At 45.3% G+C, this 17,152-nt stretch overlaps 1 protein-coding gene across 2 annotated transcripts in view; it reads right to left on the bottom strand.

Annotated features, from left to right (window-relative positions):
• Positions 1-17,152, bottom strand: part of Adam12 (ADAM metallopeptidase domain 12) — a 327,810-nt gene that overhangs the window by 77,406 nt on the left and 233,252 nt on the right. For both annotated transcript variants that reach the window (XM_052711869.1, XM_052711870.1), the window contains exons 7-10: positions 10,881-10,946; positions 9,712-9,783; positions 3,059-3,228; positions 252-336 (exon numbers count right to left, since the gene is read on the bottom strand). In XM_052711869.1, the coding sequence (XP_052567829.1) occupies positions 252-336; positions 3,059-3,228; positions 9,712-9,783; positions 10,881-10,946 (393 nt within the window). The remainder of the gene's footprint in view (positions 1-251; positions 337-3,058; positions 3,229-9,711; positions 9,784-10,880; positions 10,947-17,152) is intronic.

The raw sequence follows: 17,152 nt of genomic DNA, 5'->3' as shown, positions 1-17,152 counted from the left end.
GGAAACATTCCTGGATTGAAATACTTTGACCAATAGTCCCACTTGAGATATGTCTGCCTTCCCTGGGTAGCAGCTGTGTCCCCCATGTGTGGGAAAATAAATCATAAACATGGGTGGAGTAAGGACAGAGGTAAATTTAGAAAGCATCACTGGAAAGGAGCTAATTTCATGAGGTCTGACAAGAGTAGGGATTTCCTGGGGGCGAGGGGAAATGAAACAGGGAAGACACTTCCTGGGCATCTTCAGCTTACCATGACAACGCCTCCAGACTGCTCCGCAGTGCACATGCTCATGATGGGTGCCATGCCGATGGTGGTTCCTTGGAAATAAACCCCACTGGAAAACAAAAGGAAGGACTGTCTTTAATCTCATGCATTAGGGATGCCTTTCCCAACATTTCAAATCTTGTTAGGCAGGCCTGCCACAGAATGTTCAATGATGCGAACAGCCCCAGGACTAGTTACTTGTGACTTTTATCTTTTTTTCATTACACTTTACTTTTCCAGTTGCAAGATGGTCCCATAATTCTTGCAGAGTTTTGTTGCCCAGACTCAGACAGCGGCCAGGCATCACTTTGTATTTCTAAGTTGCAGCCTGCCTCCTGCTTCCTGATGGACTGGAGGGAGCTCTTCCTTTGAAACAATGTCTGCTGATAGAAAGGCTGGGAAGTCTTTGGGAGTCACTGTTTGCTAAAGGAAACAGGAGAGACAGCTTGGGAGATTTTCTGCTGTAGCTGGAGCTTGCTTTCCTGTGTAACTCCTCATCGCCAGACACGAAATCCTTCAAAGCGTTCTGCCAATACGGCTTTTGAGACTGACATCGGCAGGAAGGCGATCACTCTGCTAGAGCCAGTACAGCGAGTGAGTGCCCACAAAGCCTTGGCAGCAGAGGAAGTTTCTGGAAGGGAACTTGGTGACTTCTATGTAGGCGTCCTCCTATCTGGAATCTCAACCTGATCATGAATCTAATCATACCAAAGGACTGTTTCAGGCAAGTGTGTTAATCCCAGGCTCATGCATTCAAACTTTAACATTGTATTTGTTGGACTCTGATAAAGTAATCAAGTGACTTAGTCATGTTTTGTTGGCTGTGTACTAACATAGACAATGCAGTGAGAGTTTGAAAAGTCAAATATGAGGCCAGAGAGATGGCTGAACGGTTAAGAGCTGGCTGCTCTTCCAAAGGACCTGGATTCCATTCCCAGCACCCAGAAAACAGCTCACAACTGTCAGTAGCTCCAGTCCCAGGGGATCCAGCTTCCTCTTTTGGCCTCTGTGGGTGTCAGGCACATACAGTACATAGACATATATGTAGATAAACACTCACACATGAAATAAAATAAAATAAAAATTAAAGTTAGATATCCTCACGGTGACTAATTAGCTAGAGGTAGCAAGCGTATAAATAGTTCTTTCTCTACTTCTGTTTTTTCTTCTTTAGTTTTCTTTTTCTTCCCTTCCTTTTTAAAAATTGCCTTCTTTTATCAATTATCTCTCTAACTATTGCATTAGAGTCATCCCTTGTTATCTATGGGGATTAAACCTAGATCGTCTGAGGGTACCACAACTCACGGATACTCAATTCCTTGCATAAAATGACATTGTGTTTGCAAAAGAACCAATGTATCCATATAATCTAATCTCTTGATTATTTGTCCTTAATGCAATGTAAGTGCTCTGTTAGTCATTATACTGAATTATTCAGGGACGACAGGGATAAAGGTCTGTACATGCTCAATAAAAATAGAACTTTTTCTCTGAACATTTCTGGTTTGAAGTTGGTTGGATCCACAGGTGTGGAACCCTCAGATATAAAGGGCCAACTATACACTCATATTCACAACCATTGTATTTACAGCTGCTCATATATACAGACCATATGAATGGTTACAACTATACATCTGAGTAAATAAGAAGGTTAAAGAAGATGTTAATTTATTTCCAGATGTTTAGGTTGGACAGATTCCTCTAGTGGAAAAAAATAAAAACAAAACATTCCAACTCAAAGTACATGAGATGGACATTTAATAGCGCAGGATCGGTCAGTGCATAAAACGGGAAGCAATTGAACATATCCACAGGGACCCTGATAAAATGGCCAGAGTGAATGATCAGGGAACACTGACTGACTGGAAGTGGATGGAGGTATTTCCTAAAGTGCACACAGGGCAGAACTATCTTGTCCCCCTCTCATAAATGTTCAACAAGCTAGATCTGATGGACTAAAGAACAGAAACCACCGTGTCTGAAGGTTTCACTTAAGTTACATGAGAACAAAAGAATAATAGCATAAAGTGCTTAAAGATTAAAATAAACATGTGCCATTTCAGAAAACATCTGTTTCCTATGGATTCAGGCTAATATAGGGACATTCTCTTCTTTTAAATGCAGAGGTGTCTGGAGTCACTCACCATGCATTGCTGGACAGTCGCCCCACCCCACTTCATTTCACATCTCTCATGCTTTCTATTCTTCTGGTTTTTTTTCTCTCAGCAGACAGACTCGCCAGAGCAAGAACATTTAATACTGGCCACTGTTATATTCAAATTACTTATCTGGGTCCTAGCAGGTGTCCTATGGATGCTGATTGGAAGAAGAATACAACTTCTGGATGATACTTTCTGACTTAGAAAGTCAAAAAAGAACTTCTCCACCAGAGGAGAAAGGCCCTCGTGTTTCTCTGGGTACCTGACAATCTTCACTCATATGCCTTGCTCTCAGATTGTGTAAAAACATAGATTTTTTCCATTAATGATACACTGTTGTTTGAGGCAATCTTATTAAGACTAAGACCAGAAAAATTAGCACAGTGGAAAATGCTCACTTATGGAAAACCAAACCAAATCAAACCAAACCAGAAATGAGAGTCCTGCAGAGGGACAGGAGACTTGCCCATTGGGTCTATGATGCCAGGTGGGGATGTACTTGACCCCTGATGCAGGCTAGGAAGCCCTTTGAAGGAGCCAGTATGCTGTGTAGACAGATGTGGCTCTGGGTACCCACAGGAGGTATGTGCAGATGGAACCGCATCTTGAATAGAGGAGGATAGTACCTCTCACCTGATAAGCTGAGCATTGTCGTGGGATTTGCGAGGTAGAAGCTTTATTTTCCTCCAGTCCAGAAATTCATGGAGACTGGTGAAGGGGTCCTGGCTTATAGAGCATTTGTCCATGTCATTCCACACTTCCACCCCTACCAGCACAATCCGGATGTTCAGTGGTCTGTAAAACTAGGAAAATGGGCATCCTTGGAGGATCACATTATTAGAAACTTAAAAAGAAAATTGAAACTGATTTCACTGTTTGAAGTTCATTGCTGTAAGTCAGGAAAACCCCTCTCTGCGCATCTTTGTTCCCATGGCAACAGGATTTAAGTAGTGCCTGCTGCAAAGTAAAATGTTAGCTGGACTCTCTAATACTGACCAATTTGATGCTAAAGTTATCAGCCATTTCTCCTGTCTGCCCATAGATGTATGGGAGGGTGCCTTTCAAGTGATTTGCTATGATTTAAATGTGGTACAAGCTACCATTTAATATGCTGTCAGTTATTATCTACTGCAAGAAAGAACAATGAGTGGATGAAGATCATTCAGTCACTTCTGCCAAGAGTAAGATTTTTTTTCGTTTTAAGTACAGTGTTCTGCCTATGAGGTACCGAAGATGCATCTAAATTTCTCAGCAAAGACTCAGCTTTGGCTGACACCATCATATTCTGTTACCTATCAAGTTAGGGAGTTTAGTGCCTTCCAGAATAACAAAAGCATAGACAAAACCTTCAGTAACTTCATGACCACATTTTTCTCACCATCCCAAGAAGTTATCTCAGCACTGGTGAGATGGGAAGATCTGTCATATGGAGTTCTTCTCAAAGGAACTTGAGAAAGCTTTGAGCAGATCCACAGTGAGTCTTCTCTTCCATCCCTACATATAGGCAGTAATGACTTCAAACAAAGCCCCCAGTCCATAGGAGATCAGGGGGGCAACTCTTCTAGTTGCCAAAGGATGGCTTGTCTCATGGGCAGTGTGAGTGGCTAGTCAACGTGGAATGCACATCAGTCCATCCCAGGGTTGATGGTGACATTCTTCTAGGCCCACAGTTCAGGACCCAAAGCAACTATAGAGCTAAGAACTGTTATTGTTCCCATTGATAGTCAAGACAATGTGTGTGTGGGGGAAGCCCTGTAAAAATCACCCTTGCTCTACACTTAACAGCAAATTGACAGAGAGGCAACTCTGTGGTCACAACCAAGGTGGTAAGCACATGAGTCACCTTGTGGCCTATAAATCTTTTGATGCCGGTGACATACAAGTCCACATGTAACAAGAAGGTCCCCACCTTCTGAGATCCCGGACACACAAGGAGAAAGGCATTACAGCCAGCTCCAGAGGGAAGCAGAGCCTCTAAGTTTCTAGAAACATCTGGCTAGCAAGGAACAGAAATCCCAGCAGCTCTGCATGTGATAGTTAAGCATCATTCCAATGCAGTGAGCTGAGGCACAAGGAGCTCCCTAAGGCTGAGCCTCTGACCCCAGATTCTCAACCCCCACATGAGGCAGCCCATCCTTTCCCTTGCCGATCTCCAGAGTCACATGGTGAGTGATGGGTCAGCAGCAGAACCCAAAGAACTCAGCTGGGGCACAAATGATGTCATAGGCTACACTGATCCAAGTCGGGGTTAAACAGATAACAGAAAACCATACGAAATCAATACATTAATGAGACAATTACATAAGCAAAATGTTGTCCCATGGTGTGTTTTTAATCAAGCAGCACATGACTTGTGCCTGTTTGCAAACTTCTAGCCCAGGTTATCCAGGAAAGACCATTCCAGGATCGTTCTGAATGATGCCTGCTCATGCCAGTGGCACCCCTCAAGATGATGTTCCATACTGTGTCATATGCAAAGGCCACAGTAATCGGAAAACAAATATTCAATGCTAGTGTTTATGTCAGCTTTCTAAGATATTTCTTTAGGGCCAGGTATCCTGAGTGGTCTTGAGGGTTGTCTTCTGAGAAACGGACACTGTTTGCCTCCCAGAAGTATTGAGTGGAAGCAGGAACTAATGTCTGCCCAGACCTAACCTATCATCTTTCTCAGCACTAATTCACCAGCAAACCAAACAGGGAGGGTTTCATACCAATGGAGAGTTTGTATTTCTCTGCGAGCCCTCCTAAACCACATCCTAGCCCAGATTTCAGACTTAGTTGCTTCTCTAAGGTTGGTACTGTTGGTTAACTTCCACGTGCACTACGCCAACCGCAAGTCACTATTCACCATCCCTTGACTACCTTCTCTGGATGTTCTTCCTTGGTTTACCCACAGGTCATCTTGGTTCTTGTCAGTGAAGTACAAGCAGAAGTACAGCCCTGGCTCAATGCCAAGGTACTTTCTAAGCCCAGGCTTAATCCACAAAGTGACCCTATGTTAGGAACTATTATTGCTCCCATTTTAGAGTCAAGACCCTGAGGCTTGGAGGGGCCAGCTACATTACTCAAGATCATGACTGCATGGCTGGACTGGCACACAGACAGGCTGACTCTGATGTCGTGGTTTGAACCTTTAACACTGCCACCTGCATGCGAATACCGTGACTGCAGACTTTGAGAAAAGCTCACGGGCCTATGTAGGACAGATAGAGGTTGGCAGTTGCCTGCCTGGCTCAGAGATCCCAGAACGTATGGAGACACAGTCAGAGACACAGATGAATGAGTCTCTTATTTACACAACAGCTACAAATGTCTGCTATCAGTTCTTGCTGTGAGCCAGAGCATGGCACAAGCAGAGAAAAGAAAGATTAGGACGGCCTCACCCTAGCTCAGCTGCTCGGAGGTCACCACCAGGCTTTAGGCACGGCGCATGCTACCATGAATCCGGTTAACTGATATGCTATCCCACTGAGCAATAGCATCAACAGGAAGTCCAAGGAATGCTGTGTTGGAGGGACCCAAGTTTTCTGGAAGGAGTGGATAAGAAACGAGGGAGGTAGAGTTCCCTAGGGTCCCAGGAGAGCTGGCATTCTTCAGGCAACCGGCTCAGGAAGAGGGAAAGAGTGTGGTCACATGAGCGAAGAAGGCTGAAGAAATTCAGAGTCATCAGAGGAGGGCTGCTGAAGTCACAGCTTAAGAAGGCTGGCTGGAGTGAGGGCTTCTGGAGTGAGGAAGGCAAACCTTCCTCCCCAGATGCTCACTCCGCTGCTCTGCTACAGTGTAACCAGGACCGGGAACAATGCCTCACAGTTTTTTTTGAGAAGCATGACTATTAGGCACACATTCTGTTTCTGTCATCTGGGACTTTCTGACCCTTTTTAGAACCTCACCTTTGTCTCTGAGTCACTTCTCTGTCTCCCAGTCTGGGGTTTTCTCTCTTTTTTTTCCAAACCAGCACAGCTAAACAGTTGTTAATTTAGAATGCCAAACTGAGCCAAGATGTCAGCAAATGAGGAAGTGGTCACTGAGACAAGTCAATGAGTTGAGCTGAGAGTCTCCTGTGAGTGTAGTTACAAACTGAAACTGGGAAGTCTGATGTTGCCTGGAGCTGTCAGCCAACAGCTGTGGATACAGAGTTGCCCAAAGAGCCTGGGTTTTCTCTCCAGGGTCTCTAGGAGCTGTTGAGAGGTGGGCAGGAATAGCACTGCTAAACGTGTCTGTGTGCTCAGTGACCTGACTCTGCTCTCCCTTCATCCATGCTGGCACACTTGACCGAGCCTACCAGGGCTTCTTGGGGCATACTGTTCTTTAATGACTACCACAAGCCATTAACAAACCCCTAATTGCTCATTTTCAGTTTTGTGAACCGAAGCAAGATATAACCTAAAAATAATATATAAAGAGAGATAAAGGCAGAGGGCCAGATACACCACTTCTTAAAGTGGAGTTTCAGCCATTTCTTGTTAGAGTTAGTGTAGCCCATCATTTCCTGTTACTTCTGAGGCCAGGGATGTGCTCTTTCACTCCTTAGGGGAGTGGGAGGGCTTTTAAATGACAGTCTGCCTGTTGAGGTTAGAGTGCTGGCTTGCCCTTTCACTCTCTGTCACCGGGTCTCCCTCTTACCTCACCTGTTTTAAGGAGAATGCTGCATGGATCTGTGCTGAGCCCCACCTCAGTCACCCAGATCAGGTTAGGAAGGCTGAGGTTTAGGAAGAAGTATTTAAAAGAGTAGTCCCATGAACAAACAAAATGCCCCAGGGCATTCTAATGCCCCAGCCAATTGTGATCCTGCTTTTCTTTTTTTGGACAGGTCTCAGCCAGCCGGTGCTAGCCTCCAACTTGCTATGTAGGTGAGGGTGACCTCAGACTTCAGATCACCTGCCTCTATCTTCTAAAAGCTAGAATCATAGGCAAGGTCCACCACTCCCAGTTTATGTGGTGCTGGGGATGGGACTTCACTTCATGTACAGAAGATGAGAACTCTGCCCACTGAGCTACATCCCCAGGCCCTGTGACCCAGCTTTAATTCCTGTGCTATGCTTGACATATTTCCCAGGATCCATGCTTCACTCTCCTTTCCAAAAGAACGGGTCCCCTAACCAGGATTCTCCTTTATTCCTTGACTTTAGGATACACAGTAATGTGTGAAGAGTTACCACTGAAACATTTAAAAAAAAAACATATTTTGCTCCAGAGTTCAGCCTGCCTCAAGGCCTTGATGAAAAGGAGTCTGAAGAAAGAACTGGGACCTTGGGCAGTCTAAATCCCAATTCATCAGCTCCCATTCTAGCCGTGTGTGCCACATTCACACACAAACACAATCATGCATGCACACATGCATATGAACACTCGTGAACATGCATGTGTGCAATCACAAACACTTGCACACATCTGCATGTGCTCATGCTCTCTAACCACAAGGAACTACTTACTGTATCTGTAAGTGTCGGGAGCAGACCAAGTCCCTCCCTACCCTAAGTGCTCCTCTCACCCACTCTCCACCTTACAAGATCATTTGTCCCAACTGCAATGACCATTGTCCCTATCCCCTGAGGAAGTGAGGAGCTCTCTCATCTGCAACTCCAGAGACCTCTGTTCACAGCATCCTTGCAGGGCTGTCACTTGGGTGCAGGATGAAGGGTTTATTCGTCTACCTCTATGGGTCTGCTGTGACTGCAAACAGAGGGATTACATCTGACTGATGCACAGAACTCAGGACCCTGTGTTCTACAAGAACTTGTAAGATGAAGATGAATTTATGCAAAGACTTTTGCCTTCCTCTTTCTGAAAAGGTTGAAAATTTAAATTGAACAGAACAGGATTTGCTTGAAACGAAAGATGCAGTGAGGAGAACCTTCCAAACTGCCCCGTGTGAAGGGCGGCTTTGTTGGAGAAGCCTGGCTGTGGGAGGCTCAGCTACATCCAGCCCCCGCCCCCTTCACAAGACTGTCAGAGGCAGGAGATGTGTGTCTACTGAGCAGCTCAGCTTTGCCCTGTCTCTCCACTGGTGGCATCTACAGTGCAGCCCTGTACCAGGGGAGTTCCTGGCTTTGGGCCCTGGAGCTGCCAGCCACATAGACTATGAGACTCTCTAGGGGACATCTGAAAACACTCATCTTTGCCAGCAAGCCAGAAGTCAGAAAAGTCTTCGGAAGCCCCCACCCACCAGCACTGATGTGTAAGCCATTGAGAAGCCCTGTTTTAGATGAGAGCCATCAACCCCACACAGTCCAGATTCGATCCTACAGGATTATCACTGGGAGAAGGGTGCTTTAGACAGTCAGAACCTCCATTTCCTTTCCAGCAGGTTCTAGAAGGAACCAGATTCTCAGAGACTCTTCCCCCAGAAATCGTCTTGTGAAAGTAGTGGTAGGGTCTCCCCTGTTCTCACTGAGGGACTTCCAACAGCGGTTGTTCCCAGAGGAATCGTTCTCTAAAATGCTTCTGAAAATGGCTTTGGTTCCCACTGATCATTGAGATGTGATTGGATCATGAAGACTCTGACCTAATCAAATGATTACTGCCTGGATGGAGTAACACTAGGGTGCTATTACCGGGAGGTGGGACCTACTTTAAGGATTACAAGGGTGTGTCCTGAAAAGATACACTTGAGGACCACTCCTTGCCTCTCTCTGCTCCCTGGTCACCATGTGTTGAGCAACCCTGTTCCACCATGTCCTCTCTGCCATGATAGTCCAGAGACTTGGAGTCAGCAGATCTCAGCCTGAAACTCCCAAAGCCAGAAGGTGAAATAAACATTCCCTCCTCCACAGTTTTTCTTACAGGTATCTGGCACACTGACGAAAAAGAAATCTAACATGGTGACTGAGCCAGAAGTCAGCTTCTGAGTTCTGACAGTGCCCACCTTCTAGTCCACATTGGTGCATTGTGAACTTCATACTGGAGAGCAAATAAGAGGCCCAGCTACCACATTCTCAAAGGTTCAATGCACCCTCCTGGGATTCCATCTAATGCATTATCCAGAATTCTCTTAGGTTAGAACACTTGCCAGCAAGACATGATCCTAGAGGTAGCTGAGTCCCCAAGGCCTCCATAGTCTGAACCAGTTAGGGCTGGAGTCTCCTAAAAGCTGCCCAGGGCCTGGAAAGGACCTGCTCAGAGGACTGGACACTCAGAGGACCAGCACAGGACACAGAGGCAGATCTTGGCACAGAGGCAGATCTTGGTCTCTCTTTTCAGTCAGAGGAAGAGCACTTAACTCTCTCAACCTCATTTCCAAACATGGACATGATTTGAGGGATTTAATTACCTGTAAAGGAACTTACCTTGTCAACGTGATTAGCGATCTCTATTAGTCGCTGCTTAACTTTCTCCAGATCTTTTCCTTGCCTCTGAAACTAAACAATTTGAAATGCCAGCATTAATATCGATAAGAATATCAATCAGGATTCCTCTTCCCAGGTCCCAAGATGTGAAGTCTTGGGCTTTGGGGGCACCCTGTACTCTGTGTGTGTGTGTGTGTGTGGGGTGCCCACATTTACAATGCAAGGAGCTGACATTACGCCAGATAGTTTCCCCAGCTGGGGAGTCCCTGCAATTCCCTACAGCTCACTCAAGCCAAAGACGCATACGGTAACTTCTGCAGCTCTTCCAGCCTCATAAATGATGGAGGCAGGGACATGTTTTGGCAACGAGAAAATGGACAACGGGAAGGGCTGTCCAAGGCCACTTTTCATATCATCATCTTGATTTTCACTTCCTGAGAAATTTCCTTTAGATTTGTTTTTAAACATTAAATACGAGAAGCAAGAAAAGCTCATGGCAACATGACCAAAAGGAGAATGGAAAAAAAGTTAACAAATTCCGCATTCTCTCCTCCAGAGAGAATTCTCTCTTCCAGAATGGGAAGAGTTTTCTGAGAAATTGTTAAGCTGGTTTCACTCACATATGTTGAATGAGTTTAGAAGAAAAAATGTCACCAATTTATAATATGTTAATAGGATGGTAAGAAACCACAGGGAAGATAATCTAAAGGAAATTAATTTAAAATGAAGTGAAAGAAAAAAATCAACAGTGTAAAGCCCTATCACAAGAGGGAAGGATTTCTCTACCATGTCTAGCATTCATTCATTCATTTATTCATTAATTCAGATTAAGGCACACCTAACTTTTCCCAAAATGTCAGAATGTAATTTAAAACCATCCATCACTTCCCCTAGATAATTCTCCTTACTTAGAGAGCTTAGCTACAGAGAAACACTGTGGGGTTTTTTTTGGGGGGGGGGGGGTAGGTGGGTACACTTTGCAATTATTTTATTACACTAGATACATATTAAATTATCTATGCTTTCTCAGATTGGGAAAGCACAAATGCTATCTCCACGGTTTCTAAGAACACCTCGGCAATGGAGGTAAGGTTAGTCCTAACTAGCTAAGCACCTCCTCTTATGTCCCTTTGAAACCAGCTGTACTGAGACGGTTCATGGGTGCTTACCTCTCGGTTGTCGGCCACAATAACCAGCTCTACGTACTTGGTCATCTTAAGGGTCTCTCTTTTATGCTGCCAAAAGAGAGAGTTTAGTTTGCCTTAATACTTCACTGGGGCTTCCAGAACATTGTGCATGTCTCTCAAAAAAATAAATAAATAAAAGCAGACAAGACAACAACAATAATATTCGGAGGGTAGACTCTTCCTCTTTGGACTTTGTGGCCTCGTACCATCCAGAAATCGACTCCCAGCCCCAGTGACCTTTTTGTGAAGCCTCAACAGGGGTGATCCCGTTTCCACTTTCATGTGGGAAGTCCTCAAAAGGAGTATAACATTCTCGCTGAATCACTGATTGTGGGCTCGAAAGAAGTCAAGGTCATTTTTTTAAACAAAAGGAGCACCTAAACAACGCCAAAGAACATTCTAGAACCAGAGCCAGCCAAAGGCTTGTTGCTGCAGATTCCATGAGGACAGGAAGATGACTGAAGTAACGCTGGAGTCCAGCTTGTCACTGTGTCCCTTGTTCTTTTATGGCCCACGTACATCTGCTCCATGATTTGAGGGAAGCAGAGGAGAAGACATTGTATAGAGAAATGTGTGATCCCTCTGGGAAAATGCGAAGCTCTTTCTGGGGAACGGATGCTTGTGGCCAACCATTTAAACATCTAGTTTGAAGCAGTGGAAAACTGGGCTGAAGGGCAGAGAGGCAATGGGGTGGTGGTGGTGGTGGTGGTGGTGGTGGTGGTGGTGGTGGTGGTGGTGGTGGTGTATCCAGACAAAATACAAAGGAGCGGCAGAGAGACCAGGAAGAAACAGTATTTTAAAAGTATGACATTGAGGGTTGGGATTGGCAAGAGAGGAGTGGCTGAGAAGAATATGGAAACTGTCTATCCGGGTACAGGAATACGGACACTCAGCAGTGGGGATACGGATGCAAACGAGACAGCCTCTGAGGCAGGTTACATTTTAATCAAGCTTCCTCAGAAAGCATTTACACTCTTCTGTAAATTACTGGGAGGATCCCAAAGGCATGTTTTAGGGGAAATAAACCAATTCATGGAGGGTGGTCTCCAAAATCAAACACTGAAAACAGAAAAGCAAAGCCTTCTGCTTCTGCAATAACCCACAGTTGGAGGAAGTGGGGGTTGATCTCGTCTCTGGTCCTCCCGACTGAAATTGCTGGTTTATGACTTAAGTCTCATACAGGGCTTGAGCTGAACACTCACTGTTACAACCACTTGTCCAGACAAAAGCAAAAGGGATGAAGGCATGCTTTGAATCAGGTTTCCAGTCACATAATCCGGAGGGAAACATCTTTCATAAAACAAATCTCCACCAGGCCAGAATCTTCCAAACAGATTTTTACAAGAAAAATGTTTGTATTAGAGTGGTGTTCCCGCTTGCTGCCCAGCTGTGCTGATTCATGAATTTAGGTGTCCCTGAAGAAATCTGGAGACCTCATGGAGGAAGGGAAATGAAGTACCATGAAAGGTATAATTTCTCACGCTTCTACAGCGCTGCAAGGAGAAACCGTTGGGCTTGGTAACTGTATGTGCAGGCAGGCTTCGCGGTGCTAACTGGGAACTCAGAAAGCCCAAAAGTCAGTCCCCGTGTGTGCTCAAAACGAGACCCTTCTGGAAATGTGCTTCTTCCTTCCTGAGGGGCCAAAGAAGTAGAAATCTCCTTAGCCTTTCTCCCCCTCCTCCCTCCCCCTGATGTATGCATATATGTATGTTTATGTGTTTGTATGTGTGCTCCTTCCTCTGTGTGTGTGTGTGTGTGTGTGTGTGTGTGTGTGTGTGTGTGTGTGTGTGTGTGTGTGTATGCATGTGGAGGCCAAAGGTTGCTGGAAAGTGTCTTCCTCTAACCCTTTCCACCTTGAGATTTTGAGACTTGGTCTCTCAGCAAACTGGGAGTTTATCAATTCAGTTAGGTTGGTCTGCTGGTGAGTCCTTGGGACCCAACAGTTCCCACTCCTCTGCCAGTGCTGGGGTGACAGGTGCATGCTGGGTGCACCTGGCTCTATACATGGGCGCTGGGGGATCTGAACCCAGAACAGAATGCTCTTCACTAATTGAGCCATCACTCCAGCTCCCAGGAATCAATTTCTTTCTCTCTCCTTTTTCTCCCCGCTACGATACCCTGTTCAATTATAAACACAGTCAGCTAATTACACAGACAAAAACATGGTTGTGGAAATGGAGAAATAAATTAATCTCTCATGAAAAACTCATCGAAAAAGGGCTGGTTTACACTCTTCAGACTGCAGAGGGTGAAATCGAGGACCAGAGGACATTTCCAACTGGCCTTGGCCCATCGTCTAGAAAACACACAACCCCAGATAAGGAAAACAAACACACGAATACAATTTTCCTGTCTCTGCAGTTTTCGGAGAAATCCACATTTTCTCATGAATTCAGAGAATTGCAAGCTCAGAGAGAAGTTTAACCACATAATAATGAAAAGCCACAGGGGAGTGGCCGGCTCCCTGAAGGAGAGGCTTAAATTACCTCCATGTGATCGCTACCTATCTAGGCTGTCCAGTTTTAAAAATATATATTTGAAATTTGTGATATGGGCAGCAACACTGGAAACTGCTTGTTTGACTGAATTTTCATTCTGCAGAACTGTGAACAAAAGTTATTCCCAGGCCGGAACCTGAGTCTCTGAGAATGGACCAACAATTTCAGCTCCAAGGTAGGGACAGAGATGGAGACAAGGTACCCAGGAAGGAACTAGTTCCTAGACCACTGCGAGTCAACCCAGCCAAGTGCCCAGTGGCTAAGTATCCTCTGAAGAGCTTGCTGTGATGTCTGGCACAGAGAGTTGAACTCAAGTAAGGAAAACAAGGGGGAGACCAAGGCTACCAATGGGTTTCCACAGCAAGCCTGTCTTCTTATGGCCAGATCATTGGCATATATTTGCTCATCCCTGAGTGTCCTCTGGGAGCTTGCTGTGTGCCACATGATGGGTTAGGTACTGGAGATATAGTGATGGATAAGACCAAGGCCACTCACTGTCTTCATGAAGCAATTCTTTTCTCTGCTCTTAGGATGTATGGTTTGATTTTCTTATTAGCAGATTTAGCCTGTCTCTCTCACAAAGCTTACTAAGGTGGCTGCTAAAATCCCTTTCTATTCTTTTTGTTTGTTTGCTTTGAGATGTGGTCTCATGTGGCCCAGGCTGGCCTCTAACTTACTATGGAGCTGAGGCTGACCTTGAACCCCTGATCTTCCTGCCTCCACCTCTAGAGTGCTGGGATCACAAGCATGCACCACCGTATCCAGTTTATGCGATGCCAAGGACAGCACTTAAAGCCACACGTGTGTGAGGTGAGCGCCTTACAAACTGAGCTACATCTCAAAGCTCCCCCTTTCCTCTCTTGCAGGCACATGGAGAGGGATGGAGTCCAGGCAGGTGAGCCGAGTACCAACACATATTAGGCTGGACTTAAAAATCCCCAGAGAGAAAACTATGACACTCTTGCCTTCCAGAAGCGAATGGGGCTTTCACTACAATCTAACAAAGAGCCTTGTAAAAGTGACAAACAGCTCAGCTTTTTTATATGCTAGCCAGTGTGACCGCCTCCATCAGATGGATTCCTGGTGCTCCGTGAGGAAAAATGCAAACATCTACAGAGAAGCCGAGATAGTTAACACTTAGGGGGTCGGAAAAACGCTGGAGAAGAGCAATTGTGCTTGGTGTGCCGCATAAACAAGATTAATTAGCTGCAGTTATATTGATTTTTTTAAGTATAGAATAAAAGGCAGCATAGTGAGGAAAGTGATGGGCATGCACCTCGAATCTCTGCTCTGCCTGTTCACCAGAGCGCTCCAAAATGACCTTCCAGGTGCCCGGGACTCCCAAGTATTCTGCTTATTTGAAAAACAATTTTTTTGTACCGTCTTTATTATCTGCTCACGGTTTAGGGCAAGTTCTTTCCCTTGTGCAAGATCATCACAGGAACTTTTAGAACAACAGTGGGAGTTGAGGGGAACGGCACCAGCATCCATGCTGTCCCTTCTCCATTTAAAGGTTCATTTACGTCCCCACATTAGCACCCAGCATCATTACGCTGGCTTCCTCATTTCTCTCCACATCAGTGTGACTGGAGATGATGGTGTCGATCGTGGTTCTAGAGAGCTGTGTATGCTCAGGGAATTAAAATACGGTCAGCAAGTACAGACCAAGTTCGTACTTCTAAATGAAATGGGAGCACATTTGAGCATCATTTAAACTGTCAAGTTATAAATCATGCAATGTGGGTAACCGGCATTCAACCAGGTACTCAAAGCCAAGAGCCTGGAAAACAAAATGCAAATGTTCTACTTGTTTATGATGGGTGAAGCTTGGCTCGGTCACATCCTAGCTGGGGTCTGGACTCCAAAGCAGGCATGTTTGAAGAGTGAAATAAACATGAGAGGGACTAGAGAGGCTGTCTCTGATTCCAGCTCTTAACTCTGTCACTCAAGAGAGATGGCGCAGGGGAGGAATGCAAGAGGGACCCTTTAGGAGCTGCTGCTGGGGACATTCTCTCTCCCCTCCCTCCCTCCTTCCCTTCTCCCCTCCTTTCTTCCCCCCATCTCTGTCTTTCTGTCTCTCCCTTTCCCTCTGTTTTGTGTGTGTGTGTGTGTGTGTGTGTGTGTGTGTGTGTGTGTGTGTGTGTGTAGGTGCACGCGCTTGTGTGAGCAGGTGTGTGGAGGCCAGAAGGCAGCTTCAAGCATTCTTCCTCAGGACATCGTTCACAGATTGGTTGGTTAGTTGTATTTTTGTTTGTTTTGCTTTGTTTGAGACAGAAATTTTCACTGAACTTGCCAAGCAGTCTAGACTGGCTGGCCAGGGAGCCCCAGAGATCCTCTTGTCTGCACCTTCCAAGAGCTGGGATTGCAAAAGAGCATCAGTGTGTCTGGCTTTTAAAAAATGTATTAGTATAGGTCCTGGGGATCAAACTCGGGGATGCATACATGCACTGCACTGACTGAGCTATTTCCTTAGCCTCATTTTGTTATTCTGAAATATGGTCCCATGAATTGGCTCTGTAATGAGAATGCCCTTGAACTCTTCATCTCTATCTACCCTTCAAAGTACTAGGATTATAGGGGTACACCACCACCCCTGGCATTTCTGGGTAGTTTTAAGATCCTGGAATTCAGATGGGCTTCCGTCCTCATTCCTTAAGAATCAATGCCAAGGTGAGCAATAGCATGTCAAGGGAGAACTCTTCTTCCTATGAGGAGGCAGACAAATGTTTTGAGCATTATACACGGACAGTCTTGGGAACCATCATAGGGGAAAGGGTGTGGATCTCATGACAGAAAATCTGGATGGACAAGGAAAGGTCCAGAACTGGGTGGCTTAGAGCAGTCTTGGAGAACAGACACTCTGCACAGGTATAAAGAGAATGCCAAGAAAGGGGCAAATACATGGAACATAACTCTTTTTGTTTAAACTTAGAGGGCTAGGGGGCCTAGCACGCATAAGGCCCAAGTTCAATCTCTAGGACTGCTAAAAAGCAAAAAGAAGGGAAGCAAGCAATCAAGGATGGGCTAAAATGCACCAAGAAAAATCTTCACGGAATGTCGACCGTTAGGTATACTGTTGGCTCAAAGTTAGATGACTATTAGCTAAAGCTGGGAAAGACAACATGTGTTGAGGGATGTGAAGAACATGTCACTCTTATGGTCCTCGATAATAAAATGTTAGCATAGGGGACACCATACATTTGATTTTTAAATATTTCTTCTCAAGTAAAGAATAGGAAACACACACATAACACACCCCTACCCCAAATAAAACAAAAACAGCCAAGAAAAGGTTGATAATTTCATCTCTGGTTATAACCTAGCGGTGGAAAAGACCCTTTGCTCCTTGCCAACAAAGCTTCACTGTGGCCCATACAGCCCATGGGAATGACAATGAGCAGGTACCATAGGGCCGAGTTGTTCCAGGGCATTATGGGAAATGTTGGTGAGGGGAATCAGTTTGTAGCACAGACTCTGTTGACAACTCCAGTGCTGCAGCAAAAAGAGAGTCATGGCAGGAGGTCAGAAAGGCAGGCTGCTGCAGAGTCCTGGGGGACAAGGACAAATGGTGACAGTATGGCCTATGGATAAATGAGACCAGTAAAATCACTGGAGAAGACTCCGAGGCCCTCTGCACAGGCAGGTGGGTCAAGATGGTCCATTTTCTATAGCTAGTTCTGAGATCCCGAACTGTGGAAAAGCCCGCGGGTAATGAAATTCAAGGTGGAGAATGGGAAGGGGTGGGGGAACTCATGC

Source organism: Peromyscus californicus, unplaced genomic scaffold (genome assembly GCF_007827085.1).
Source record: "Peromyscus californicus insignis strain IS unplaced genomic scaffold, ASM782708v3 Scaffold_4__1_contigs__length_199733344, whole genome shotgun sequence".
NCBI classification, from domain to species: Eukaryota; Metazoa; Chordata; class Mammalia; order Rodentia; family Cricetidae; genus Peromyscus; species Peromyscus californicus.
Note: the sequence above shows the minus strand (reverse complement) of the source record. Positions and strands in the feature narration are given on the sequence as shown.